The sequence below is a fragment of the Sciurus carolinensis genome, chromosome 14, assembly GCF_902686445.1.
Source record: "Sciurus carolinensis chromosome 14, mSciCar1.2, whole genome shotgun sequence".
Lineage (NCBI taxonomy): Eukaryota > Metazoa > Chordata > Mammalia > Rodentia > Sciuridae > Sciurus > Sciurus carolinensis.
Genome location: NC_062226.1, coordinates 15,305,150 through 15,332,417, shown reverse-complemented (window position 1 = coordinate 15,332,417; position 27,268 = coordinate 15,305,150). Strand labels below are relative to the sequence as shown.

Below are 27,268 nucleotides of genomic sequence, written 5' to 3'. Positions count from 1 at the left end.
TCAGCAGAAGGCTGCATGGTCAAAGATGTTTGGTCAAATGCTGCTACATAATCTAATAGTAATAAAAGCCCTGTGGTAAGGAGGCCCTGTAACATTGTTTCTATTTCCCATATGTATGTTTATTATTTGGGAGGCAGCAGGGTATGGTGGAGAATACAGTCTCTGGAATCGAGCTTGCCTGGAAAAGTCTCCTGTACCATGAATTAATACTTTTACCTTGTACAATTTATGTCCATGGAGATAAGAGCAAAACCTACTGCACAGGATTATTGGTATAATGTCTATACCTGGTATATATAGTGCAATGCTCAGCACTTAAGATTCCAAGTGAGCAATTATTACTATTGTTTCTTATTTGACTACAAGGATTCCTTTTACTTTCAGAAAAACACTTGTAACATCACTTTGAACCAGATATCTATGTAATATATGTCACAAAATGCTGATCTACATTAATTTTAGACATTATTTTAGATAGAAATAAGGCCCTTGTACCATATGATGTCAAGTACTGATCTGGAACCAAGAGGCTGGAGCTCTCTGTCAAGTTCAATCACAAGTCTCCATAGTGGGGCAATAGTAGGCTTGTCTCCAGCCCTATTCCTCTCTAAGCTCCTTGAAGACAGGGATTGTGTCTGTTACGTATATTACCAACTCCCGGTGTGCAGCACCTGGCATAGCAAGGTGCCCCAGGTGTACTCTTGAGGGAACCCACATCTCATTTACTTCATGGAACTTTCTACCCATCCAGGCCCCATTCATTTATCCAAACAGTTTTACCGCAAAGCCCGATATAGATATTCTTGTGAAATACATGAAGGAATATCAAGATAGCACATTAGAACGGTGATTCACACAACTCTGAAATAAATATGCAAGACAGCTGGGCAATTAGACTTGGTTTACCAAGATTCGATTTATACTTGACTTTCAGATACATATTTTGAGCTCAAAGCAAATGCAACATAAGCCACAAACCCCTTGTGCTGCAACCTGCAGGGAAAACCACTCAATGTAAAACCACTTCTTGTGGCAAAGTAACCATCTTCACCATTGTCTCCCCACTGTCTCCCCACTGCCCTGACTCTCCAGATGCAAAGTCTACCAAGGGTACCACAGACCTCCTATTAAATCCACCTTTGAAATAATTGCTGAATTTACAGCAACTACTGATGATCTCAAAGTCAGGAAAACAATTTAAAAAATTAAATTAAAAAAAGATCATAGGAACACAGGAAACACCTCAGACCAATTTAGCTTTTAAAGGTTCAAGATAGGAAAAGAAATAATTTCTAAAAATACTCTGGGAATGGAGGTGGGAACTCATATGTATGAAGCTCTTAGAAAATTCCAAGCCCTATATACTCAATAAGTTATTTCTCACAAAATCTTCACCAAGTATTTTTTATCATATCCAATTTACAGATGAGAAAAATGAGTCTCAGAGAGGTGGCCAGTAGCCCACAGTCAAAGGAAGTATTTGGTAAAAAACGAGGTAAGTAAAATCAGGGAAAGCCATGAGAGCATGCTAAAGGTCCAGGGGCAGGGGACCTTCCCAGAGGCTTACTTCTGAATCCAGCTGTGACACTTCCCAACTGCATGAGGTGGGCAAAGTACTTAGCCTCTCAGAGCCTTAGTAATCTCATTCATAAAATGTGAAAATAATAGAATTTTCCTCACAGAATGACTGAATAGTTACAGACTAATCAATGTATGGCCTACAAGAAGGTAAAAATAAATTATTTTACTAAAATGATGATTTAGAATTCAAATGCAAAAATTTTCTTAACAAAAAACAATTTAAATTTTACAAACTGTTGGTTGTCACACAAACTGTATGTGACCTGACCTGGCAGGTGTGACAGACATCATTATCCCTGTCCACAGAGGGGAAAATTACATCTAAGGGGTCATTCTTATAGATGGAGTGACACTTCTTTGCTTGTTCACCCCCCTCTCTCCTTCACCCCAACTCTGAGCTCAGTGGAGCAGAGGTGTGGACTGTGTGTTTGTATGTGTGTGTGTGTGTATGTGGGTGTGCGCACACACTTTACTGTCTACTTTTGGTCATCTCTGTATCACAAATCAGAGCATGGTTGATGGCATTCCATTGGTCTTAAATTCCAAAATGGTGAATGTATAAGTGAATTAATGCTGCTTTCATGAACCGACCAGAAAGATAAAGCTAAAAGGAGACTTCATAGCAAACAAAGCCTGATTCTCCAGACTCCAAACTCAGAGTCCACTCTACTCATACGTGCCCAATATCAAAATGACAATATTTCACAGAATCATGGAATTTCAGGGATGTGAAAGGCCTTGGAGGCCACCTCAGCTAGCCCTTCCACTTTGCTGATAGAGAAACAGAGGCCCAGAGAAGTCCTGTTACTTCAGAATCATGCAGAAAAGAGGCAGGTGAGCTGGGCTAGTGACCAGGCTCCCTGACTCCAGGGTAAAGGCTGGAGTCACTGCACCACGGCAGATTCGCTTGGTTTCCCTGAGCCTTTCTCAGCTCCTGTTGGCCTTTGCCTCCGCTAACTCAAGCCTTCCTTAGCCCACCCTGTCTCAAGCATAGCATGTGTACCCCGTGCACACAAGCCACCGCATGTGCATGTGGTATTGCCTGGCGTGTGAGGCAGCATGAGAGGGGGCTTCTGGGATGTCGCTGTAAAGGGCCCCTCGCTACCACTGTCAGTGGAATCTCACCAGCACTCTCGGAGCTAAAAAAGAGAGGGATGCATATGAGGAAAAAGACGACCTTCGCCTCGGTAGGTGAGGACCAGTGGCATCCTTCCCCTGCTTTCAAGTCGCCCCGGGCTCCAGCCTGACTTCTGGGGCAGCGGGAACTGACCCAAACTTGAAGTCCATGGCAGTCTAATAAGAACTTTCTCTCCTGAAGCAGGGTCAACTTTCTAATGTTCTGTGTCCACGTTAGCATACAGAAAGACAGACAGATGCACTGGAGAAGGCTTTAGTGTTTCAACAAAGTGGCAACCAGGGAGGAAAAGGTCTCATCTGACGACTGTCTCAGGAGCACACCCTACTTGGCCTTTGCTCCGGCTGCACCTGGGTGGGCACATGTCTCTGGGTGAGTTACTCTTCTGCATGTGCTTCTGTGTGCAGACAGGACAAGAGCCCCACCTAATCTTTGAACTGCATAAGGACCAAATCTGTGTTTGTGGAATTTATGATGTCCCATTATATCTCTCCCGCACTTCTTCCTTCGTAGCACTTAATATGTACGTAAATGTGAGAGTGCATGCGCACGCACGCTTAATTAATGTCAGTCTCTCCTAGGAGAGGATGGACCATGTTTATTTTACTCATCATTGTATCATCTGCCCTAAATACAGTGTTGGGCATATAACTGGTGCTTAATAATTATTTGAGGATTAAATAAAGGAAGGAAAGAATAACTAGATGACCAAAGGCCTGGCTTCTGGGTTGAACTCCATCATTTAATTAACCATGTGACCTTGGTTAAATCTTATACTTAATTTCAGAGCTAAAAAGGATCTTAGAAAACAGTTCATTGGACGATGACAAACTTTGTTTAAACCCTGGAATTCAAAATAAAGCATATGTAAAAATTAAAAGCAAAAGCAGATGCCAATCGTTTCTTTATAAAGGAAGATAAGAGCTGGCAATTCTGCAAGATCGGCCCCTTTGCCCCTGTCTCCACACTACTGCAGTTTCTATGGCTACTTTAATCAGTCCTCAGCATTTCAAATAGCACAGGTTGAAAAGCACTGATCATGTCATTGGATAAATGAAGAAAGTGGGATTTAGGGAAGAGCGGGCTTCCTAATATCACAAGACCAGTGCATGGAGCATTCACGTTTGCTTTCAGAGGTCTTGACTCCCAACCGCATTAGCAACCTTTCACCTCTCAACGTCTCCAAAACTACCCTCAAAATGTTGACAAAGCTGTTGTAATAAGGTATATGTGGAGCAACCCTTTCAGAGCTCTGAAACCCTCTGCATATGGAAGCCATAGAGATGTTCTTAGGAGGTGGGTGAGCACCAGCAGAGTGTTTAAAGGACCCTGGGGTCAAGTAGACAAGGATTTGTACCCAGGCTCCACTCTTTACTGGATGGATGGCTGTACCAGTGACTCAACCCCACCCCCAAGTCCTGGTTTTCCATCTGTAAAAGGGCAAGGCTGCCAGGGTGCGATGGTGCACACCTATCATCTCAGTGACTCAGAAGACTGAGGCAAGAGGAATGGAAGTTTGAGGCCAGCCTGGGCAGCTTGGCAAGACCCTGTCCCAAACTAAAAAATGAAAAGGGCTGGGGCTGTAGTTTGTGGTACAGCATCCCCAAGTTTGATCCCCAGAACCACAAAGGAGGAAAAGAAGACAAGGCACTACCTACCTGGAAAAGGATGTCGTGAGGACTAAATATTCTCCTTTCCTGGCACATTATAAATGCTCAATGAAAGGATGCTACTGAGTCTCTGTGCGTGTGGCTCCCTTAGGGTACCTATTTAAGTATAAGTCCAACAGCAATAGCAATATATATTGATCATCTAACAGAGGCCATATATCTCCTTATAAAACTGCATTATAACCACCACCATGTCATATATCATGCCTATGGGCCCTTGGACCCACTCAACCTCAGTGTCTAACACAGGATCAAGAATGCCATATTTGCCAAGAAACATTAGTAAACAAGAAATACATTCTAGCAGTTCTCGTCTGGTCATTAGTATAGTTATTGACGTCTTTGTTTCTAACCTAGACCCCAACTTTTCTTGACTATATGACTTAGCTCAAGTCACTCATCAAATCATCTTTAAAATGGAAATATGAACACTAGTCATCTGAACCCAAAATATCCTTGAGGCGCTCAAATGGACAAGAAAGCCATTCATAAAACCAAGAAGCTGTTATTACCTGACAAACCCAAAGAGTGAGATATCTGGATCTCTGCTGCTTCCAATCCCCAAATCCAACATCTCACAGCCACATCCTCCTCTCCAGTATCAGGAATTTCTGAGATTGACAAGTCCTCTCAAGCAATGGGTGCCCATACTTGGTTTATGCATAATCACAAACAGCGGTGGCTATACTTTACCAGAGGCTATTTCAAGGATCCAAATTGGAATTAAGTAGATAACTACTGCTCTTGGGTGATAGAGGGAGAGTTATCCCGAGGGAAACTTTGAATCATCAATATATATTTAAAATTCTGACGTTCTTCTCTGTTGAGGAGAGAAATGCCCCTTTTACTTTTTTTTTTTCTTCTCTTGTCCTACATTCATTTTCCTTTGAGTTCTTCCATTTCAGAATGCCCAGATAGATAAGTCTCTTTCCCAAATGACTCTCTGATTATATGGACCACTTTTCTAGAAGGCTCACAGAAAGCTCATGTGCACTCTCCCATACACAGAACCATTGTGAGACCTCAGTCACTTGTGGGCCCACTTTCAGAAGAGGATTTGAATATTCAGTATAGAATCATATGCAGCTGGGAGAGATTTCATGAATCCCTCACTGCCAGGGCACAATACCACAAAATGTACAACGAAGACAGGCCTACTCTTCATACCAACCAAGAAGGCTGAAGACCTGAATCCACGCCTTGTTAGCTGTAGGCCAGTGTTCTCGCCTGCACCATGTTTTCCCGCTTTTATTCTAATTGGACCAGAAATGTGAGAGTTTGTCCTTTCTTCCTTGACATTAACTCAAAGCTCCAGAGAGTTTTTGAATTTTCTAATTCAAGGCCACACTATTTATTGTGTGCTTATAATAACAATGGCAGAGTAAAAATCACCCCGGGGACACAGTAGTGAATGATTTCTACACACACACACACACACACACACACACACACACATACACACACTTTCTCTCAAAGAGTTTCCAGTTAGATGAGAAATATAAGAATACACAGTGACTCCAAAGAGTTTATAATACAGGAATACACTCTAATTGCAAATGGTTAAATAGGAATAAGTAGAGAGTTGTGAATATATCAAGGAGATGAGATTAAGTGGAATGTGGAAAACCTGAGAGGTTCAAAGAAGAAAGGACTTTGGGCTATTAGCTACCGTGACTCAGAAACAATTCCTCAAAGTATGGCATTATTCATGCTGAGTGTTCTGAACTAACTGAGAGCCACGGTCTCTCTGCTCCTCTCCTGCCCTCCTGGCTCTGGTCTCTCTTTCACCCCAAAGCACAGGTGGGGCTTTCACTGAAGTTCCCTTAAGCTCCTACAGATACATCCTCCCAAACAGAATCCAGTGGTCATGAATCCCACCCCCAGGAATCTCATCAACCAGGGAGATGAACTCAGGAGAGGAGACACAGGCCCAGACAGATTTTATCATAAGCTATCACTTCTTGTTCTAATGAGCTGCTCTGAGAGATGACTTTCATTACCAGAGAGACTTTATCTGTACAACCAGACAACGATGTTCTCCATCATTTCTTCCCCTCACCCTCTCATAACTTTCTTTGCCACCACCCCTTAGAAACCTCAGCCCCCTACTTCTCAGGATGCTATACAGATGTCAGTCATATGGCCCTTCTTCATGTCTCCTGTTTTATAGGGCTCTCATGTATGGATGCACAAAATTTAAACAGATTTCCTCCTCTTAATCTATCTACTATCAACTTACCATATAGCTTCCTCACTTACTGACCCTTCAGAGGGCAGAGAAAATCTTTTCTCTCTTGTAAAGAGCTAAGTCCTTGAGTAGGATTACAATAAGCCAAGAACCAGTTCAGACCTGCTGAAGCAAAGGTTTGTTCACTGAGTGTCCACTTTTTTTCTAAATGCACAAATATATTTGAGTAGGCTCTTAGATTCTCTAGCAGCATTTACAAAACAATGCCACCTATGCCTCATGTGGTTGATGATTATTACCAGGACTATGGATGCAGACAGAACTAGAGTTTGAATTCCAGTCCTACCACCTATTGACCCTCTGGCTTTAGACACATTATTTAACCTTGGTGAGGTTCAGTTACATAAAATGCAAAGTGGAAAAATCTAGCAAAATCTACATTAGATGACTATCAAAAGATTTAAATGAAATAATGAGTAGTATTAAGCACTGTCCCCAGCACACAAGTACTCAAAAAATATTAGTTATTTCATCTTTTGATCTTCTCCTTGTTGTTATTTTTTTTCTTCTTTTTTTACTTTGCCAGGCGAAAAACGGCCCACAGAAGGGGCACAATCTCTTGACTCAGACACTTGTCCAACAGCAAGAGTGTGTCAGGGCCTGAGCTCAGGAAGTACAACAGGAAGGAAAGGCAAGGGCTATTTCAGCCTTGATCATACCTGTATATTTTATATCTGGTTGTAAATCCTTGTCGGTGTCTTTCCACAAAGGATAGGTAGCTCCTGGAGTGGTGGAAAGGCCCCCTGTCTGAAATAAGCCAATCAAATTCCTTGGAGACATGTTGGTCTGTCCCAGCTGGTTCCTGGTGGGAGGGCTGCACTGAGATACGGCCCCATACAAACAGGAAGTAGAGGAGCTCAACAAACCTCCAGTTCATGCTTTTCTGCCGGCCTTTTTCCTCTCATTCTTGCTCCATTCTCTGGAGTCCTGTAGAGAACAAAATCAAAAGGGGAGAAAGAAAGGAGAAAGCAAAGGAGGAGGAAAGGAAAAAGAGAGGAGGGGGGAGGAAGACAATGGAGAAGAAAAAAAAAAGTTAACACATCTTCCCAGTAATACCTTACATTAACAGAATGCATTAAAGTTCACACAGTACAGTTTGGGCTAAAAGCATAGAATCTGTGGAGATCTGGGCTCCTATTTCTGCTTTGCTGTTCACAGGTCGAATGAACACTGGTAAACTGCTTAGTCTCTTAGGGATGCACTGTCTTCATTTGTCACACTGAGGATGTGTTGGAAAAGTGAGTGAAATGAATTAATGCATGATCAGTATCTCCTAGGGCCAGTTAGAGACCCCGAGACAGAAACTGAGTGTCTGCCCCACCTGCCATCTTCACAACCTACCTCACATACCAAGGTCTCAGTAAGCAAGAGTTCCATTCTCCTCTCCTCTTACACAGACATGTATGCACAGATGTGTGTTTTGCTTTTGCACGAGCAGATGTATGTACAAAATCTCACAGTGGATTATCCTCCTGCCTATCTGGGCTGGATACCTCAGAGATGAGTTCATAGAACTTGCTGGCAGAGCTTCTAGAAAGCTCACTGTAGTGTCTTCCAAACTCCAAGGAAACCTGGGATCAGAGAATTCATGATGCCTCTGAGCTTCACTGTTCCCAGCATTCAGAAGGCATTCGGAGGGGAATCTAAAGGGTGAGTATTAGGTGGGGTCTTGCACGCCGGTTTTATTGGGTGGTATCGGGCACAGTGGTGCTATGTTGGAGAAAAGATGGAGTCCAAGAAAGAGCTTAGGTGGAGGGTTCTCATGGGAATCACAGAAATCACAAGGTCATGCCTAGGCTTTGGAAAACTTACCAGTCTTATTTGTATCTTCTCATTCATTAGTCTCCTCACTAGCTTAACACTGCTCTGTTTGTGCCCCTCATTCTGCTTATTCAAAGAGAGCTTATCCAAATCCAAATCGAAAGGCCTTGCATCTAGGTTGCACCAACTATTGGCAAGACTGTTTTTGACAAGTTAACATCTCTGAATCTTAGTTTCCTCAGCTGTCAAATGTGGCTAACAATAACACCTACACCCAGGACTAATATAACAATTAAATGACATAATTTATGTAAAGTGTCCCCTCCAGAGCCTGGCATATAATAATTTCTCAAAAAAACAGCAGGAGCTGGGCATGGTGGCACACACACCTGAAATCCCAGCAGCTCCAGAGGCTGAGGCAAGAAGATTGCGAGTTCAAACCCAGCCTCAGCAACTTAGCGAGACCCTAAGCAACTCAGTGACACCCTGTCTCTAAATAAAATACAAAAGAGGGATGGGGTTGGGGGATGTGACTCAGAGGTTGAGTGCCTCTGGATTCCATTCCCAGTACCAAAAAAAAAAAAAAAAAAAAAAAAAAAACCAGCATGAATGGTAAGGAGGATAAGGATGATGATGAAGGCTGATTCTGATGTTGATCAGTCTATCAGTCTATTCTCTGCCTGGGAGTGTTTTGGGTCACATTGCTCCATAGTTCGGCCAAGTCCTTCAGTAGCCACTTAAGGTCATATTTTCCATGGTCATTTCTTTTTTTCAATTTCTTTTAAAAGTGTTATTCCTTAAACCCAGCTCTAGTTGCTCATTTCCTATAACTGTACATCAGCACTTATTATCTCATGTGATACTTCTTTGTCTTCATGTCTGATTCATTGGGCTGTGAGCTTTTAACTAGCAAGAACCTTTGAAAACTGTTTCTACTCTTGACTAACCACATTGCTGGGAACAGTCACGTCCCTTCTCTCCATCTTGGATGTTTATGACTACCACGTAAAATTATAATGAGGACACAAACATTTTGTCAACTGCAGAACCATCTACACACACGATTAAACAGCAGACCTTATTTATTTACTCTTTCAGCTGACTATGGGAGGAAAGTAAAGCTAAACAAAGAAAAAAATCAAAAAGAGAGTGATGGAGATTTCCTGCTCAACTGAATATTTCCCTGTATTGCACAAATGCAGCATTTTATCACGAGTTGCTACAAAAATCTACTTGTCGCAGCAAGCCCCAGCTGTCAAGGCAGAGGAGAGAAGCACGTGTGCAGAGGAGTGGGCTGGAAAAAGCTGTGGCCTCAAGTTTTGTTCAGAGCCTAAAACAAAGCCTTCCATGTTGAGCTCAGAACTGTAACAGCCACAGCTGCCAAGACTGTCTGCCACAGCCCACCGGAGTGGCAAGCAGGGGGCGGAGGCGACTGTTCAGAGCTCCCTGTGGTGAGCTACAGTGCGCTGAAATCGCAGCATGTCACCCCCAGAGCCCTCGCCAGGGCTTCCGTTGAGAGAGGTGTGGGAGGGAGCAAACCGGATGGAGAACGCTGCAGCTGTCAAAGTGGCACAGGAACCAGGTCGTGCCTGGAACGGTGGTGTGGGGGGATGGGTGTGTGTGTCCATGTGTGTTTGTGCACATGTATGCACATAAGAGAGTGAAGCTTCAGCCCATAGTCCCAGACTTAGCTAAGATTTCAAAGCCCCAACCCTGTGCTTTCAAAGCAGGGGCCATTTTGTCCCCCAGGGACATCTTTGATTGTCACAACTAAGAGGATGCCACTGACTTCAGGTGAGTGTAGGCTAGGGATGCTGCCAAACATCTTGCGATGTTCAGGACAGCCCCTGCAACAAAGAACTCTGGATTCAACATGTCAGTCATATAAAGTTGAGAAACTGATCTGATCCAATTCCTTTTTATAGACCATGGCCCGAGCGGTGGATGGGGACACCTGTCTTATAGTTGCGGTTAAGGACTCTCATTCTGCCACCTAATGTTGGCAGGAGTATGAGGCACGTCTGATTCATCTGGAGAGTCTGTGATGCATCTGCATCTTAGCAGGTAGAGATGGGTATTATATGGAAGAAGTCACAGCCTCCCTCCACTGACTCAGAAAGTCACAGTGATCCACAGAGCACTGAAAATAAAAAGAAAGCTTTCTACAAAGAACATTTTAATAAAAAGGTATATTTTTGTTGAACTAGAACAAAGACTAGTAGACTTTTACCTAAATGCTTTTATATGAGATACAATGATAGGCTACATGTCCCCTATTCTATAAACAAGACCATGTTGAGCACTAAATAGTTTGGAAACTTGGGATAATATAAGAGTCACATGACTGATATTGTGTGTGCTTGGCTTTAAAATGGTCTCTTCCCTTAGTAGTAGCCAAAGCATCCAGTGAGGAGTAGATGTTAATAAGTGTGTTTCACAAGGTGGGTAAGCTGTTCCTAAGCTCACAATTCCTCAGTGTTGGATGCAAGATTTTGACCTGTATCTCATTAAAAAATCTGTACCATAGTGACTGGATTTCCCACCCCAATCTCCTGGTAAAATTAGGTCTTGTCCCTGGGGAAGCCACACCCATGCATGAGGGTTAATATAAAATGTGCTCCATAAATACTACAACAGAGGAATAAAGTCCAACAGAGGAATAGAGGCCAGAGAAATTGTTTTCGACACAGAGCTCTGGGAGGAGTCGATTTTCCATTGGGGAGAGCGGTGGTAAGGAGTATGCTCAAGACAATCAGAGCAGGTCAGAGGGGCTGAGAAAGAGTATGGTTTTCTATACAGAGCGCTCAGGAAAGGCATCTCTGACAAAGGGACTTCTGAGGTGAAGGAATGAATGATGCAGGTACCTCAGGGACAAAGAAATGTCAGTGGAAGGAAGGGAAAAGATCAGGGTCGCATTAGGTTCAGGTACAGTCAGAGGCCAGGATGCATTCCAGACTCCCATGGGGAGTTCAGGTGCCATGAAAGTCATTTTAAGGAAGGAATTATGCATTAAATGAGCATTTACTATGCAACAGGGATTGCACTGGTTGCTTATGCTCCCTTCTGACAATTGCATGAGAGGAAGTTGTTACCGTTTCCATTTTACAGTTGGAAGAAAGGGGAAACTGAGGTTCAGAAACTGTCTCAATGCCACGAAGCAAGCAAATGGCACTGGAAGCTGTGTTGTTCCAAACTATGGTGAAGCAGCATGTTAACCGTGGCCAGTACAAAGGGTGATGTGCTCTAAGTACAAAATACACATCTAAGTACAAAATACACAGGATTTCAGAGACTCAGTGGGACTAGCACAAAGTAAAATGTCTCCCTAATGTTTATATCGATTGCATGCTGAAATATGAGTTTGGATGTATTGAATTAGATAAAAGATATTAAAATGAATTTTGTCCATCTCTTTTTTTCATTATTTTCATGTGGTTGCTAGAAACTTTAAAATGACTCATGTGGCTCCTCCTCTTCCGTTTATCTTGGGCACTGGAGGACTGTGATGAACGTTTGTGCTCCATGACCCTGCTCGGGAAGGTCACTCATCTGTCTTTACATTTCTATCAGCAATGCAAAACCCACGCCTCCCCTAATTTTTTTTTTCTTTCCTGAAACACTAGTCACTTATTTTCTGCTTCTAAAAATCAATACACAAACACTAAGTACATTATAAATAAAAACCCCTGCATTCCAGGGCCACATTCCTACTCTGCACGTAGTAGAGAAACACTGACTATTTTCCACCATGCATTTGAAGCTGTTGTTCTTCCAAAAGATTCACAAAGGGAATTTTCTGCCACTGGAGTTCAGAGCCCGGGAACACATGGCTAGTTCTATTCCAAGTACTGCCCTTGACCCCCTGTGCCCTTGGGTGAGTCACAGGCCTGCTGCTGTGCAGTGCCCTGGTCCACAGAGCCCCTGTCACAGGCTGTAGCAGGGAGAGCACGTGAGGCACTTGGCTGGACTGTGCTATATATAAGCCTGCAGTGTCACTGAGGGAACCGGGTTCATCCCACACACAGCACATTTCTAATTGTTGCCATTGTAAATTATTTACACCCAAGGCACACACTCAGGAGAAAGAGATGAGGGAAACAGCCTTCCAGCAGCCTGTACCAAGCTCACCCTCTGGAGCTTTCTGCATGGATTCTGGCCACAGCCCACATTCTGGGCCAGAAGACAGAAAAGAATGGCTCTTGCCTCTCCTTCCCAGGGTCCCTGAGGAACTGGACTGATACTACACCCCAAGGCAGCCCACAGCACCTGCCTACTCAACCTGAGCCGATCAGATGGTCTTGCCTAGGCCTCCACTTCCAAATCTGGATCTCCAGATAAGACCAAAATGCAGACCTACCCACCTAAGAGAACCTGGGCATGTGGATAACCAACCCTCCCATGCCTCAGTTTTCTCATCTGTAAAATGTGGGCAATAACAGGAGAATGAGCACTGCTGGGATTCAAGTAAGGATTAACAGAGCTTAAAAGTTGGGTTTCAGCTTATTCCAAAGAGAGCTATGTGACCATCAAGTAAGACTTACAACACAAACAGCCCAAATGCACTTTGCTGAATTCTTAACACCCATATCATAGCATGAAAAGGTAAGGCCTTGGAGCCAGAAATGGCATTTGAGTAGAATATGACGGTGATAAGCGATCCCTAGCACCCACTAGACTCCTCGGGATGTGGGGAAGGGGTTGAAGTCTCCCACCTCAAGTTTCCATGAGACCACTCCAACAGAACAGTACTGTTCCCTGCAGCTTGGGAAAGCAAGGCAGATGGTTGCCTAATTTACACTACAAAACTCTAAAAAAGAATGCTAAGAAGAGAAACCTAAGAGAGGCAGGCTGCAACCTGGAAGCAGGGCAGGCAGTGCAATTTGGGGAGTAACTGCCTAACTCCTGGGTGAAAGGAATGTGCCTTCTCTCACCATGGAACAAATTTCAGGAGAAAGCCAGGCCAGGCAGCCCACAGTCCCAACCCAGGGGAAAACGGGGGCCCAGTAAAAGGAACTCAAAGTCGTCTTGCAATTTACCAAGGGACCAAGGCTTGAGAAGTAGGTAAGTAGCTGAAAAGAGATGTATTTACCTATATCGAAGCAATCACTAGTCAGAGGTCTCTGGAAGTTCAAAAATAACTCAAAAAACGCTGCAGGTAAGAAAAGGTTAGCACTAAACACCTGCCAAAGCTGCAGGGTACTGATTGCTCTGCCAAAAGGGTTAATCCAGGAAGAGCCTCCCCACCTCCCTGCCTCTCTGTCTCCACCAAACCCCAAAGTCAGAGATCTAGATTTAGCAAGATGGAAGAGATACGGTAACCCCAGAAGGTGGAGAAAGAGGACACTCTTGAGAAAGTGAAGTTTCCACTTCAAATGATTTATTTGCCATCATATACTCAATTGGACATTAACAGCTATATGGGAAATAGAGGTGACCAGAAATAATTTTGAAAGTGACCTTAAAAAATTATGGCTTTGCCTTAACTTTCATCCAAATATCAGGAGAAACTGATCCAAGAGGTTTAAGTAGTGGGAGACAAGAATCGAATGGATTTTAGTTTTATTTTTGTTTTCCAGTCTTACTCCATGAATCCTATTAAACCAAAGTAAAGATTTCACATAAAACACTCACTCACAGTCCAACTCAGTGTAAAAACCCAATTAATTCAATTATAATTACTCATCAAGGCATATAAGGCAAGAAAAACGTATTAGAATACCTAGCGTACTGGTTTATTAGCTAGGTCTAAGACTCAGCTCAAATATCAGACAGACCCAAGTCATCAACGGCACTGCAGTGCAGAGAGGGAGCCCGCGGTAAGCAGAGGCTGGCCTCCATCTTTCCTTCACATCCAGGGAGCTGGATGCCTTGGTGTTTGCCTGTGCCCAGGGACATGCAATTCAGGATCTGATCTTAACTAAACTGGCTCTCACAAACTAGGCAAGTGACTTTAAAGTGCCTTTAAAAGATCCCTGCCAGTCAGGCTTGGTGGCATATAATCCCAGCCATTCCAGAGGTTAATACAGGAAGATGGCGTTGGATTTTAGTCTCAGGAACTTAGTGAGACACCCTCTCAAAATTAATTAATTAATTAACAAAAAGGTGTGGTGATCTAGCTCGGTGGTAGAATGCCCCTGGGTTAAATCTCTAGTACCAAATAAATAAATAAAATTGAATTTACAAAGATCTTTGCCAACAAAGCTATGAATTGATAATAATGATACTAATTCAAGGCAACATGAGCAAGAGAATAGCAGAGGATCAGTCCCACTGCAATGCTAAATCAAAAGAGTCAGGTCTAATCAGACTTAACACGTGCTGGTTGGAATGATTCAAGATGATCATGACACCTACTTAAAATACAGATTCACATTTACTGTTACTAAAGCTGACCCTTGCTGTAAGTGGATACTGAGCATTGGGGAACTGACATACTAGCTAGTGAAGGAAATATGTGTAAATGACTTACAGACCCTCACACATAAGAAGATATACAGACAAAAACTTTTACAGATGGTTAAGACAACTGGAATAAGAATTCATTATAATTTGTATATTTCGTATTATAATTCTGAACCACCTCATCTCTAGGAAATCCCACAGACTTCTTGAACTCGAAATAACCCAAACTAAACCCGTGATCACCCTTCCAACTTTGCCTTCTCCCAGTATTCCTATGCACAGGTTCTCCCACAGCAGGCCTGTGAGAAGCCTGGGACTGACCCTAACTTCCCCCTCCACTCCATCAACATCGTCACCATCTCCACAACCTGCCAATTTACTTTGTTTTCATAGTTACCTCTTTCCCTTAATTATTTCCAGTAATTTCCTTCTCCTATAATCTCTGTAAACCTCAGACTGATCCTACACATATCCTTCTTTCCAATTACACATTATACCCTAGAAACACCTCTTTTCTAATAGAAATATCTCTTTAAATGTCAACCTAAGCCAATTCTCAGTTCTACGACTTGGGACTTTAATACACTATGTAACAAACACCTCATCTCTGCCTGGAGTTTTCTTATTTTGACAGTCATGAATTATCCCGTCCATCTCCTCTTGATGTGTGTCCTTTTTTGGAAAATGACTATCACGGGGGCTATCGCAACCATCTTTGCATTGACCTATCAGCTCCATCTCTCTCTCTCCACCACCTCTCTCCTAAGCACCTGTGGCCAGTCATCTTTCTAAATGCAGATGTGCTACAGTACTCCCCTTTCTAAACACACCCCCAGTCATCCCCTCTGATTGCCTTATCCCTTACTCTTGTATTCAGCAGAGAGATGTCCTCTTCCTACTCCTGGTCTTCTACAACCCATCCCCAGCCCACCCTGTTCTCCAGATTCTCTGCAACTGAACTGACGGAACAGGCTAGAAACATTCATGCCTCAGTGCTTTTGCTTATGTTCCCTGTCCGTGCCATGCCCATCCCTATTTCCCATCTTAGTAACAGATGATTCAGGTCTCGTGGTATCTTACATGCCTTAGTAAGGTTGAAAGACTATGGAGCACAGACTACTTGCTGGATACTGTACCTGGATCTTCTTATGCCCCATGCTATTAAATCCACAGAACAATCCTATGAGATAAATAGCATCATTTCTCTTTTACAGATGATAAAACTGAGGCTCTCTTTTCAAATCTAGTTATTTTTCCAATGTCACATTATCTATAACCAGTAGAATATAACTTCAACCTAAGCCAGTTTTAAGTCTATGACTCAGGAATTTGAATGCTAAGCAACAAAAGCACAGCATTCCTACCTGTGGTTCACTTCCCTTAACAATCACAAATTTTCACACATCTACTATAAAGATGCTAATAAAGAGAATGACCGATAAGTCAATGGAAGTGTGAAATTTCTGGATATGTCAAATCTAGAAAAGGTCATGGAAACCTGAACAAAAATGGAAATATGAAGAGTACTTAATTTTGTGATCTCACGTATTACTTTTAAAATTAACAATATAAGCATAAGTTATATGTAGCATCTTTTTCTTCATAAATATTTCATTTGAGCCACTTTTAGAAATGTGAAGACCTAAATTTCTGCCTTTTAAATTTTCTCCCCAGATTATCGGCAGTCTCTGCAGGAAATCCTTCAAAGGGAGAGTGAAATAAACATTTTGCAGTGTTTGTTCTGGGCCAGTTTGGTAAAATTCAACAATTATCTATGGAGTCCATACTATTTTAATTGGCTCTCAAAGTCTAGGGTACAAAATAGATACAAAAATAGGTGACATCAATATAATGTAATTGTAGGGCAAAGACAGAGTGTATCCAGAGAGCTGGGAAGCATGAAGCCTCAAAATAGGATCTCTGTCAGTGCTTCTTGGAGATGGCATTCAAGTGAGGTCTTAGGAGGCAAAGTGATATATTAGAAAAGTGGACCCTGATTCCCAGGCCAGAGAACATAAGAAAACAATGAAGGAGTATGGTTTGAATATAGGACTTACAAACACTTCACAGTTCCTATGATGAAAATTTTTAAGCAGAATGACAAACAATAAAGGAAGAGCTAAATGGGGATGCTTGTTTTATAATCTTATCTCTACATAATACTTTCTTGAACACAGAGATTCCTTTTTCCCCTTCTATGTTCAATATCTGGAACCAATTATATGGCAGACACTAATTCAATATTTATTGAATGAATGAATTCTGTAAACCAAGAGCTAGGATCAGTCCCATTGGATCACAGAGAGCCACAGAAGACTTTGAAACAGGTTTGCACTAGTTTGCATGTAGATGGTTACTCCATCTGCAAAGGGTAATGAAGAGATGTAAGAAGGGACAAGGAGAAAATAAAGGGAGCTACTATAGATCATGTTAAATGTGGTATAAACAAGCTATTTTATATTTGACAGAGAGAAGGTAAAAAATATTAAGTGGCAAAATTAGCAGGATTTGGAGACTCGGTGAGTGGTGTCTACAATGACTCGTACCTGTGGCTTGGTGACTGGATTCATATGCCATTCATTGTAATAAACAATAAAGAAAAATGGATGGATTCAGAGTGAATGATCACAAGTATTCTCTTGAATTGTTGTGTTTGTGGTGTCTACAGAACACTGGCAGGATTTCCAGTAGGCAATAGAACCTTGAGTCAAATGAAAAAGACTAGCGTAGAGATTTGCTAATCACTATGGAAGAGCGGTGGAGAATTCTCAGAGCGGGTGAGATCATTCAGAGTACATATGTTAGTCCAGAGTAATGGGGACAAACAATAAGCAATGCTCATATTTAGGCAACATGAAGAGGGAAATCATCCCATGAAGTAGACTGAGAAGATAACTCTACGGAAGTGAGGAGACGCAGCAATGTTTAAGAAGAAGAGGGTCTCAAGTTTCAAAAACCGCAGAGTAATACGAGATAAAGTCTCAAAATGCCTATTGCACTTAACAATACAGAGGTAGGCCGTTTTCAACAGCTCGACAAGAACCGAAGATTCCTTTGAAGAGACTAAAGCATGAATGGGACATGAATGAATGGAGACAGAGTGCCCAATACTTGGCTAAGAAGGAAAGCACAGAAGAATGGTGGTCAACACCTCTCCTTTCTCCCTTCCAGAGAGGGAAGCCAATAGTCACTGGAAGAATTTTTCTCCTTATAAGGAGGTTTTAACAGATTCATAAACACACAGGTCAAAGCCAGAATTAAAGAAGAAAATAAAAATATGAGGCAGAAAAGTACTGGTAGCAAGAGTCACATGAGATCTATTTGAAATTGTGGTGGGATGTCAATTTTTGGACCAGCTACAGGGTAAGCAAAAATGAATAAGAAACTTTGTGTGGTTTTAGGAAGCCATAGGAAGATAAACCTGTAAAACTCAAATTGCAGAACAATTGATTGGGTTTGATCAGATACCTGAACAAGTGTTTGAGAAAATGAAGAGAAAGTAACTCACAATGAGTTTAAGACTTCTCAGGGGAGCTGAGATTTGATTTGGTCTCTACTGGTTCAAGTAGAGATTTACCAACTTGAAAACAGAATATAAGCACCTCAGAGAAAGCATTCCAGGTCACAGGACCGGGGTGAGCAAAAGCATGGAATCATGAGAACTGACCTATTTTGTGAAAACTAGTAAGCAGGACATTGCATGGGATACAAAGATGTGTCAGAAGAGAGTGGTTTCCCCACAGAGGAACACCAAAGGGATCGGAAGCAGAAAGTGATGTCAAAGATGGAAACTAGCACTATATAAGTACTCAGTAATTGCTCAATAAAGAAATAAGAATGTTCTTTTGAATTAGCAACTGAGTTCTTCCTTGTGGTTCATCTAGTGCTAATATTAAGTGGAACAAGTATAAGTTTTCAATTGAATCTAAATTCCAAGATTTACCCATCAAAAGCTCTGTCCCTTGACCTGATGATTCTGGAGGCAATTAATGAATAACCTGAAATGTTCCTAGTGGGTCTATTTGGCTGTACAATCCATGGGTTCTGCTAGTTCTTGTGCAATGGCCTCATCCTTTTATAGAGTCCCTGCTAAATGATGAACTCAGAGAACACCTATGGTTGATGCTTGCCCATGACAAGCTTGAAATTCAAGAAAGAAGTCAGGAACACATCTGCAGCAGGTACTGAATATGCCTTAGTCAGCAATCATAGATTTTAAAAATGTATCTAATATGGAGATTGTGAGTGTTCTGCCTCTTTCCATGCCCTCCAGGCACTCCTCACACCATCCTTGCATTCCAGCAAAACTTCATGCTATAAAAGGATTGGGTTTCCATCTGACCTCAACATGACACTTAACATATACAGGGGAGGGATTTATAACTCTCATTTCAGAGATGAGAAACTTAACAGTCAGAGAGATAACATCAGTAAACTGTTTTAATAAAACATGCACAACTCACTTAGTTCTCAAAACAAGCATCTGAAAAAGGATGATCATTAGTCCTATTTAATAGGCAAGGAAACTGAAGCCAGGAAGGCTTAGAAATTTGCTAATGATTTCACACCTAATGTGAGGCAGTAGCAAATTCCAAATCCAGATAGGCTTGTTCTTGGATATGTACCATCCATAGTGAATGATACTTTGATCATGTTCCACTGAGATGAAGAGTGGATTTTGATCTAACCTCTCACAGTAGGCCCCAGATGGTATTATTTCCAACACAGGAATATAGCCAGGTTGCACCAGTGAGGTAAATAAACATATTAAAGAAGGTGTCAGTATTTCCTACCCTTTCTATAAACCTCGGATCTGTAAAAGCACTTGAAGTGTTAACCATATTCCTTCTCTGCCTTTAGCTGTACCAGACCTGTTTCACTTCCCTGATCACTCTGGTCCTTACCACTCTGTTGCATGCAGGATAGAGTCCAAATTCTTTAATAGGAATTCCACTTCTACCCTGCCTACATCACAGACTCACTCATCTTGCCACCCCCCACTCCCCTTATGCTCTTCCCTCCAGCACTCTGAAATCTTACAGTGACCATGATACTTTCACTAATTTCCTAAAAATTCCTCCATATCTCCAAATAAAGAGCAGATTCTTACTCTCCCTTGGAAATTCATGTCCAGTGTCTTCTCTTTTGAAGGCCTTTCTTGATGGAAATAAATACTAGTAAAAATGGACACTTCCATGACTGGGAGTTGGTTGAAACTTGTCCATGCCTCTAATTGTACTTCTACCTCACTCCATGCTTGACATTTCTGTTTTTGCCACTGGATGGTAATGAGCATCCTAAGGCCAGGGCCCACATTCTAGCTCATCTCTGTCATCTTTAGGTTTAACATGGAAACTGGCATACAAAAATGGTAATGGGCCTTAATATTTGCCTCTCAGGGGTTCATTCCTCCTTTTTAACAGTCATTTATTTTGATTTGGAGATCTATTTCATTCCCACTTTAAGTTCTTATAGTTTAAAAGATGTTTTCAGAAATCAGTTGGTGACTTGACTTGGAGAAGTAAAGTGTAAAAGACTCTGATGGGGTCCCTGAGACCAAGAAAGTCAGCCTTCACAAAGACCTGGACCTAAAGGATGAGAGACTGGAGTGCTGTCAGCCACCCTACTGTGCAAGAGGAGCCTAGGAAAGGCAGGAATAAGACCTGTGCCAAGATGTTGAGGCTAAAGTAACCATATAGTAGACTGCCCAGCCTCTGCTCATGAACGTTAGTAATATAAGCTAACTTAGATAATTTTAGTAATATAAGTCAAACAGATACAAGAAATTTCTCAACACATATTGGCATATATGTGTAAAATCTGCTATAGTGTAATGTTAGGTGATTGACTGTTCCTATGGTTCTGGTTTGGGTTGTCCCTGCTGCCATGAATGTTCCTTGGTCCTTGGCCATATCTGTCTTCTTCCATTGACACTGTCTCTTTCCAGGCCCCCTCTGAGCCCCCACAGATTGCAGAGCTACCATTTTTCCCTACATCCCCAGTTCTATCAATGTAAGAATACAGAAATGTGCTATTTCCCTCCCCTTGGCATTAACTCAGGTTTCACAAAGAATAGCTCACAGACCACCTCGGTCCAGATCACCAGGGATGCTTAACACCCGTTCATCCTCCGGGACACTTCACCTAACTTAACTGAATCACCATTTCTAGTAACGTGGTACAGAGACCTGAATGTTTAGTAAATACTATAGGTGAATGCTATGCATATTACACTGTCCCAACTCTGGAGGGAGATGTGTGCTCGTGCATGCACATGCGCACACCACACACACACACACACTCATAAATATGTATAATTTTAAGTTTTTAATTAATTAATTTTTGCTGTACTGATGGGGTGTTGAACCCAGTCACACTCTACCACTGAGCTACATCCCCAGCCTTTTTAATCATTTTTCTGAGACAGAGTCTCTCTAAGTAGCAGGCTGACCTCAAACTCACTCTCCTCCTGCCTCAGCCTCCCCCGTCACTAGGATTACAGGCATGTACCACCTCACCTGGTGACATGTCATATGTTGTGATGAGTTAGAATGAGGATTTTTCTCATTTTTCTTCAAATCCAAAATTTAGAAGCCTTGCACCATCTGCTTTCCAAGGGCCCAACAATCCCATCTGTGTCATGCCTAGAAAGCAAGGGCACCTCCCTGAGCATCTGTCCTGCTGGATTCAGGAGCTCTGGATTTAATTCTTATTGCCACCATCTTTGAGTCCTTGCCACACTAATGATAGTGATTAAAATAACTTATGGTTATATTACTCTTAGTGAGTGGAGCTGTGTCAAGGTATTTACAAACTTGACTTCAATCTACCTTCCCTATGGGATGGTCATGATGGGTTACTTTAATGATCTCCAATCATCACCCCTCCTTATAATCAGGGACTCTGTCGTACGTTTTGCAGTCCTTCTACTAAACAGGCAGAGCCCACTCCCCTTTCCTTGAGTTTCCTCATTTTGCCTTCTGATCATTAGAATGAGACAGGAGTGATGGTGTGCTTGCTCTGAGTCTGTACCTCAAGAGACCTTGTGGGTTTCCACTTAACCTCTGTACTCCTGCCTCTGCCAGAAGAAGGATGTGTCTAATGTTTCAGAAAGAGGCTGAAGGACATGTGAAGCAGACTGTTCATTTAACATGCCTCAGGCTAACCTTAGAGCAGACCCCCCTACACACACACTGAACTGTACAGCAGGGACAGTCAGCCTAGATCAGTGAGACTGGGTGAGATCTGCTGCTCCCGAGCTGACCCACTGATGCATGACCTATAATGTGTGTCAGTTGTTAAAGGCACTGAACTGACTGGGCTGAAAGAAAGGTTGCTATACAGTAAGTTTGTGGTGGAATAATAATAATATAATTATTCCCATTTTGTGGGATATGGAAACTGAGAGTAGTAAAGTTAAGTAACGTAGTCAAAGTAACCCCATGTGTGGATCATAGAATCAGAGTTGAAATCTGATGCCAGGTCTATCCAAAGCCCAGACCCTCAACTTGCGCTGTACGGTCAGCTACTGGCTGAGGTCTCTGGTGCTCAAGAGACTTTAGGGGAAAACAGCTTGTGGGTCCCCAGCAGTCTGCTTTGAAAATGCACCAGCTCCTCCAGACTTCATCAGAAATTCCAGAGGTGAGGTTCCAGAATCTGGAGTCTTAAATCACGTGCACATGATTTTAATGCATTGGTGAGGATGACTGGCCCACATCTGGAGGAGAAAAGGGCTAGTCCTAAAGGGGGGGGCGGAGACAGTGAGTATTCACTGAGGTTCTCTACAGCTCAGAGGCTGTGAATATGTCATCCAGCCTAATCCATCTATGCATAAGAAAGGAAGCCTGCAGGTTTTAAGCCATAAAGGAGCAAGGTGTTTCACTGGGAGCTTGAGGAAAGAAAAAAATATATATATTGCATCTTTTGGATGAAAGGACCCTTAATCTTCAAAACACAATCCATTTTCCATACCAAAGCCCCTTCAAGTCTAGGAAGTCTGCCGAGGCCTCAAGTCAGGCAAACGGCTTGTGTTTTGCAGATTAAGGGTCCTTTGACCCAAAGGATCCATTTTTGTGAAACTCCAAAGGAAACGCCTGGTCTATTTCCAGCCCATACACTCCCTGACAGAGACCGCTCTAAATGCATCTGAGAACATGGCCGCTTCCCTGCTGGGACAGTCACACAGTAGGCAGTTAGATGAATGGAAGGGCGCCTGAAAGAGATCCTTTGCCCCAAAATATCATAGCTGCTTCCTTGCCAGGATGTCCCAAATGCTCATTATAGAATAAACACAACTTTGAAATACTGAAAGTTCCTGCTCAAAGAAGGCGGCTCATAATGTCACACAGCAGGGGTGGACGTGTATCTAGCACCTTAGAACCCAGGGGGCACATGGCCCCAACTGCTTTCCACAGCATCACTGTGTGGCCAGCACAACAGGAAACTGAGCCCTCACTTCACAGGTGAGAAAACTGAGTTTCAGAGAGGCAAGGTGAGGTGTCTACATTAGGCTACTCAAATTTCAGCTCTGTTCCTACCACCTCTCCAGAGACAAGACTCAGGGCCACTGATATTTCCACACCTCTGGAACTTGGTGTCTACACTGATATATCCAGAAAGGTTGACTTCAGTGTATTTTTGTTTGTTTGGTTGGTTGGTTGGTTGCTTGCGTGGTTGTTTTTTTATGTTTCTTTCAAGTTTAACCTTTATATCAGGCTATGATTCTATACTAGTAGAAAAGAAAAGAAAAAGAAACTTGCACATTTTAAGAGAAGGAGAGAGAAAAACCACGCTCAATCTTGGCTCGCCTTGGATGAGGGGACATTGTGCCAGACAAGAGAGATCGAGTCTGAGGAAGTGAATGGATTTGATTTGTCTAAGCCTTAGGAAAGCAAATATTACTGAAATGTTGGCTGACCGCCACTGACTTCCAAACAGAAAATGGCTTCCAGATATACTGTGGGTGCTCAGCAGGGTCTGTTAGAGTGAGTGATGGGGTGGCCGTGCACTGCCCGAGAGCAGGGAGAAGGATTATAATGTTCTCTTGACTGAGGCTAACAGAAAGTGCCAGCCCAAGAGTAGGAGAGAAGGCACCGGCTGAGCCTGCTCCAAATTTACACAAACCCCAGTAGGGTCTCTGGAAATAGTTGACCTAAGGCCACTCAAGTCAATTTACATTGTTGGATGCAGAAAAGGTTGACCAAAAAACCCTATTCTGGGAGTCATGAAGCCTGGGCACTCAGGTCCTAATTCATCATGTGAGTCTAGTCCAAACCACAGACCTAAGTTTGCCTGGGTATAAAAGAGAGGTTTCCAATGATCTCTAAGCTTCTTCTATCTCAGGCATGCTATGACATCCCATGACCAAATACCAGCGGCTTTCAATCAACAGGTACTTATTGGATACTTTGCCAATATAAGCAATTCACTCAGCAGGTACTGGAAGGACACCTTCCATGTGCCAGGCCATGTGATCAGAGATGAGGTAACTGGTTTCTTATACCTAAATTCTGTTTTCTATGAGGTTATTGATGACACCCTCCTAAGGTGGGGAACCACCCAAGTTCATTCAAACCAGGCTTCTGTGTTTAGGAAGTACAGAATCTTAACACTCTATGGTCTGTTGTTCATCTTCTTTGTGATGATCCATGGGGAGGAAAAGAGCTTTTCCAATCCACTGTGATCTCATGCAGTCAGGAAGATCTTCTTTCAGGTTTCCCTGAGCTTGCTTACTCTCCAGAGGTAGCTCTAGCTAAAGCTGACATACATGGGTAAGAGTCTTTCAGTTGCACATCTTATGGTCATCCCCATATGAATGTCAGGTATAGACTGAAAAGAAATTTCATCAGAAATGTCAGTGTGCTCAAGGAGGAAAATATTTTAGGTTGAGTGGTCCTTGAAGAGACTCAAATATATCTGCTTCAATTTAGACAAAAAGAAACAATGCTTACTCAAGGTCCCACTGCTAGAGAATGGCAGAAAATCAAGAGTATAGACTGCATTTTTGTGTCTCCTCCCGTAAACTATTTTTACTACTCCAAGAATCCTCTCCTCTTCCTAGAGACATTGATTTTTTTTTTTTTTTTTTGGGTGGTGGTAAGGTTTTATTCTTCTTTGTTTGTTTTAGCAAAAGGACCATTTGCAGTGAAGTCCACTCCCCAAATTCAGCTTCTGGTTATTCTGAGAGCAATCATACTGCAATGCATGCGCAGGATGAAGGCCTTTGAGGAATGCACTGGAGAAGTGATGGAGAGGGTGGGCTGCAGGGGTGGGAGGAAACTGCACTGGGAGCACAGAAACAGGAGTGCTCCAGTCAAATGCAGAGATGGAGACAAAGCAGTTGTATTGATTTGAGAAGGCAGCTCTCTGAGCCAGCCTGGCTCCATGATGACACACAACTTCCCTCTGAGGTTCAGCACTGTCCATCAGTATGTAGGGGGCAGTTATGGGGAATGAGGACCAGATGGGTTGTGTTCATTTGAGAGGGCAAGAAAGAAAAAGAAAGGGAGACAAAATATGAGAAGGAAAAGAGGATGGACCCTCCTCGGATGAATACACTAATGTATATCAACATTTTATTATAATATAAAAGAAACCAGGTGAAAGAGTCTGAAATGACAGGTACCTCATTCTATGGGAATGGATGAAGCAGCTTTCTCTTTTAAAAGGATAACTGAGGGGACCAAGGGAGAAGGATATAGCCTCCTTCTCAGTGGGGGGTGACTCTTCCCTACGTAGATTTTATACCTTCTCCTCTGACCACACCAGCCTCTCAATTCACCTCCCAAACCCAATCCTTCCCTTTCTGAAGCCTTGCAGGAAACAGATGCTCAGTAAAGATTTGATGAACGAATAAACAGCCTCAAACATTGATTCTGTTATGTCAATGATGACCAATTTTTAGGGCAGGACTACTGCTGAACAGAATGCAGACTTGAAAGCCCATGAAGGCCAAGCTGTAAACAGGAGGGAAGAAGTGTCCAGGTATGGAGCTTATAAAGGAAGTCCAGTCACAAATGGCAGGGTCATGTCCAGGTCCACAAGGACAGCAGGCCACAAGGAAGGAGGTTCTCTATGCTGCCAGATCATCAGGTCCCTTATGAGAAGCCAGGGAGAAGTTCAGATTTGTGTAGGAAATTTTTTAAGCATTAACAAATGAGCCTCCCCATCCAAGTGCTGGGAAGGTCAAATTGAACTCATCAACATGCCTATAGGTGCATCCGTTTGTGACCCCAGGCTGACAAGCTCAAGTCCACACACAGTAAGTAACAACCCAAACCTCTCCCTTAACTAGCCTTGACTTATTTCCCTAGTCTACTTTTGTTTTTCTCCAAAGCCGATCCCATGACCACAGTCAGCCCCATCTCAACACTCTGGGAGATTCACAGACGCAGAACCTGTTCTCTGCCCGTTTCCCCATCTTGACTCATCGTTGAAGCGCCACCTAAGCCCTACCTTATCCAGGAAGCTTTCCCTGACTGCGTCAGCTTTCTTGTCACACCCTACAGCTTTGGAGGGGATGTAATTGCTCTTTGTCCTTTAAAAAATTTGCCAGCATCCCTTGGGTACTTAGCAGAGTCCTACAGTCGAAAGGGTACTGGGGAACCTGGGATGCATGGTGCTACTCCTAGCTCTCCCCATCTTCCTGATGGCCTTGGGCATGTGGCTTCCTCATCTTAAGACCCCATTGTCACTGCTTTTTAATTAAAGGTATTTGGCTTAAGTCAGCAGTTTTCAAGGATCAGAGGTACCATGATGCAGGGTAAGGTGTTGGGGTGCAGGAAAGACACCCTAGGACAGTCCTGATGTCTTGAAAAGCACCAACCTCTAAGGTTCTGACTAGATTCCAGCATTTCAACTGCAGGTGCTTGGGGCTTTTTGCTTCTGCACTACACTGGGCCTCTCTGAACTCAGTTAAGCTGCACCGACCATTTGTTATGCACCAGTTGCTCCACTGAATGCTTTCCCTGGGTCTGTATGTCTTCTCTCCTCTCATGCCCTAACTATGTGCTAGATGCACAGACACTGCAGAAAGAGGCTGTCAGAGTGGCTGCTCCTTCATACTCCCTATCACCTCATCTTGGCAGTCACCTCCAGTTTCTGGGGTTCAGCATCCTCTTCATAAAAGAAGACTGGTCTAGAAGAAATCTTTCAGCTCAAAAACAGGGAAAAGGGAGAAGGGAGGGAGGGAATCTTTGGAATGAATGAAGTATTAAGCACTGAACTGTGCAGTCTTTTTAACTTTCTACAGAAATTATTTCTCTCAGTTTAGATAAGGAAACAAGGTCAGAAAGGTCAAGTGACGGGCCTGCAGACACACAGTTCATCATTAAAGGGAAAAGACTGAACTCCAAGGCTGTCCCACCACATCTCAGCAAGTGTCACCTTGCTTTGCCACATCCTTCTCCAGGGTTACAGCCCACATGGCTCCAAAATCCTGGTTGAGTTCTGATTACCCAGGAGCTCTTAAGA

General features: G+C 42.8%; 1 protein-coding gene across 1 annotated transcript in view; it reads right to left on the bottom strand.

Moving 5' to 3' along the window:
- Positions 1–27,268, bottom strand: part of Brinp1 (BMP/retinoic acid inducible neural specific 1) — a 171,548-nt gene that overhangs the window by 115,463 nt on the left and 28,817 nt on the right. Inside the window, exon 2 of the mRNA XM_047525019.1 lies at positions 7,294–7,561. Coding sequence (XP_047380975.1) covers positions 7,294–7,511 — 218 coding nt within the window. The 5' untranslated portion in view covers positions 7,512–7,561. The remainder of the gene's footprint in view (positions 1–7,293; positions 7,562–27,268) is intronic.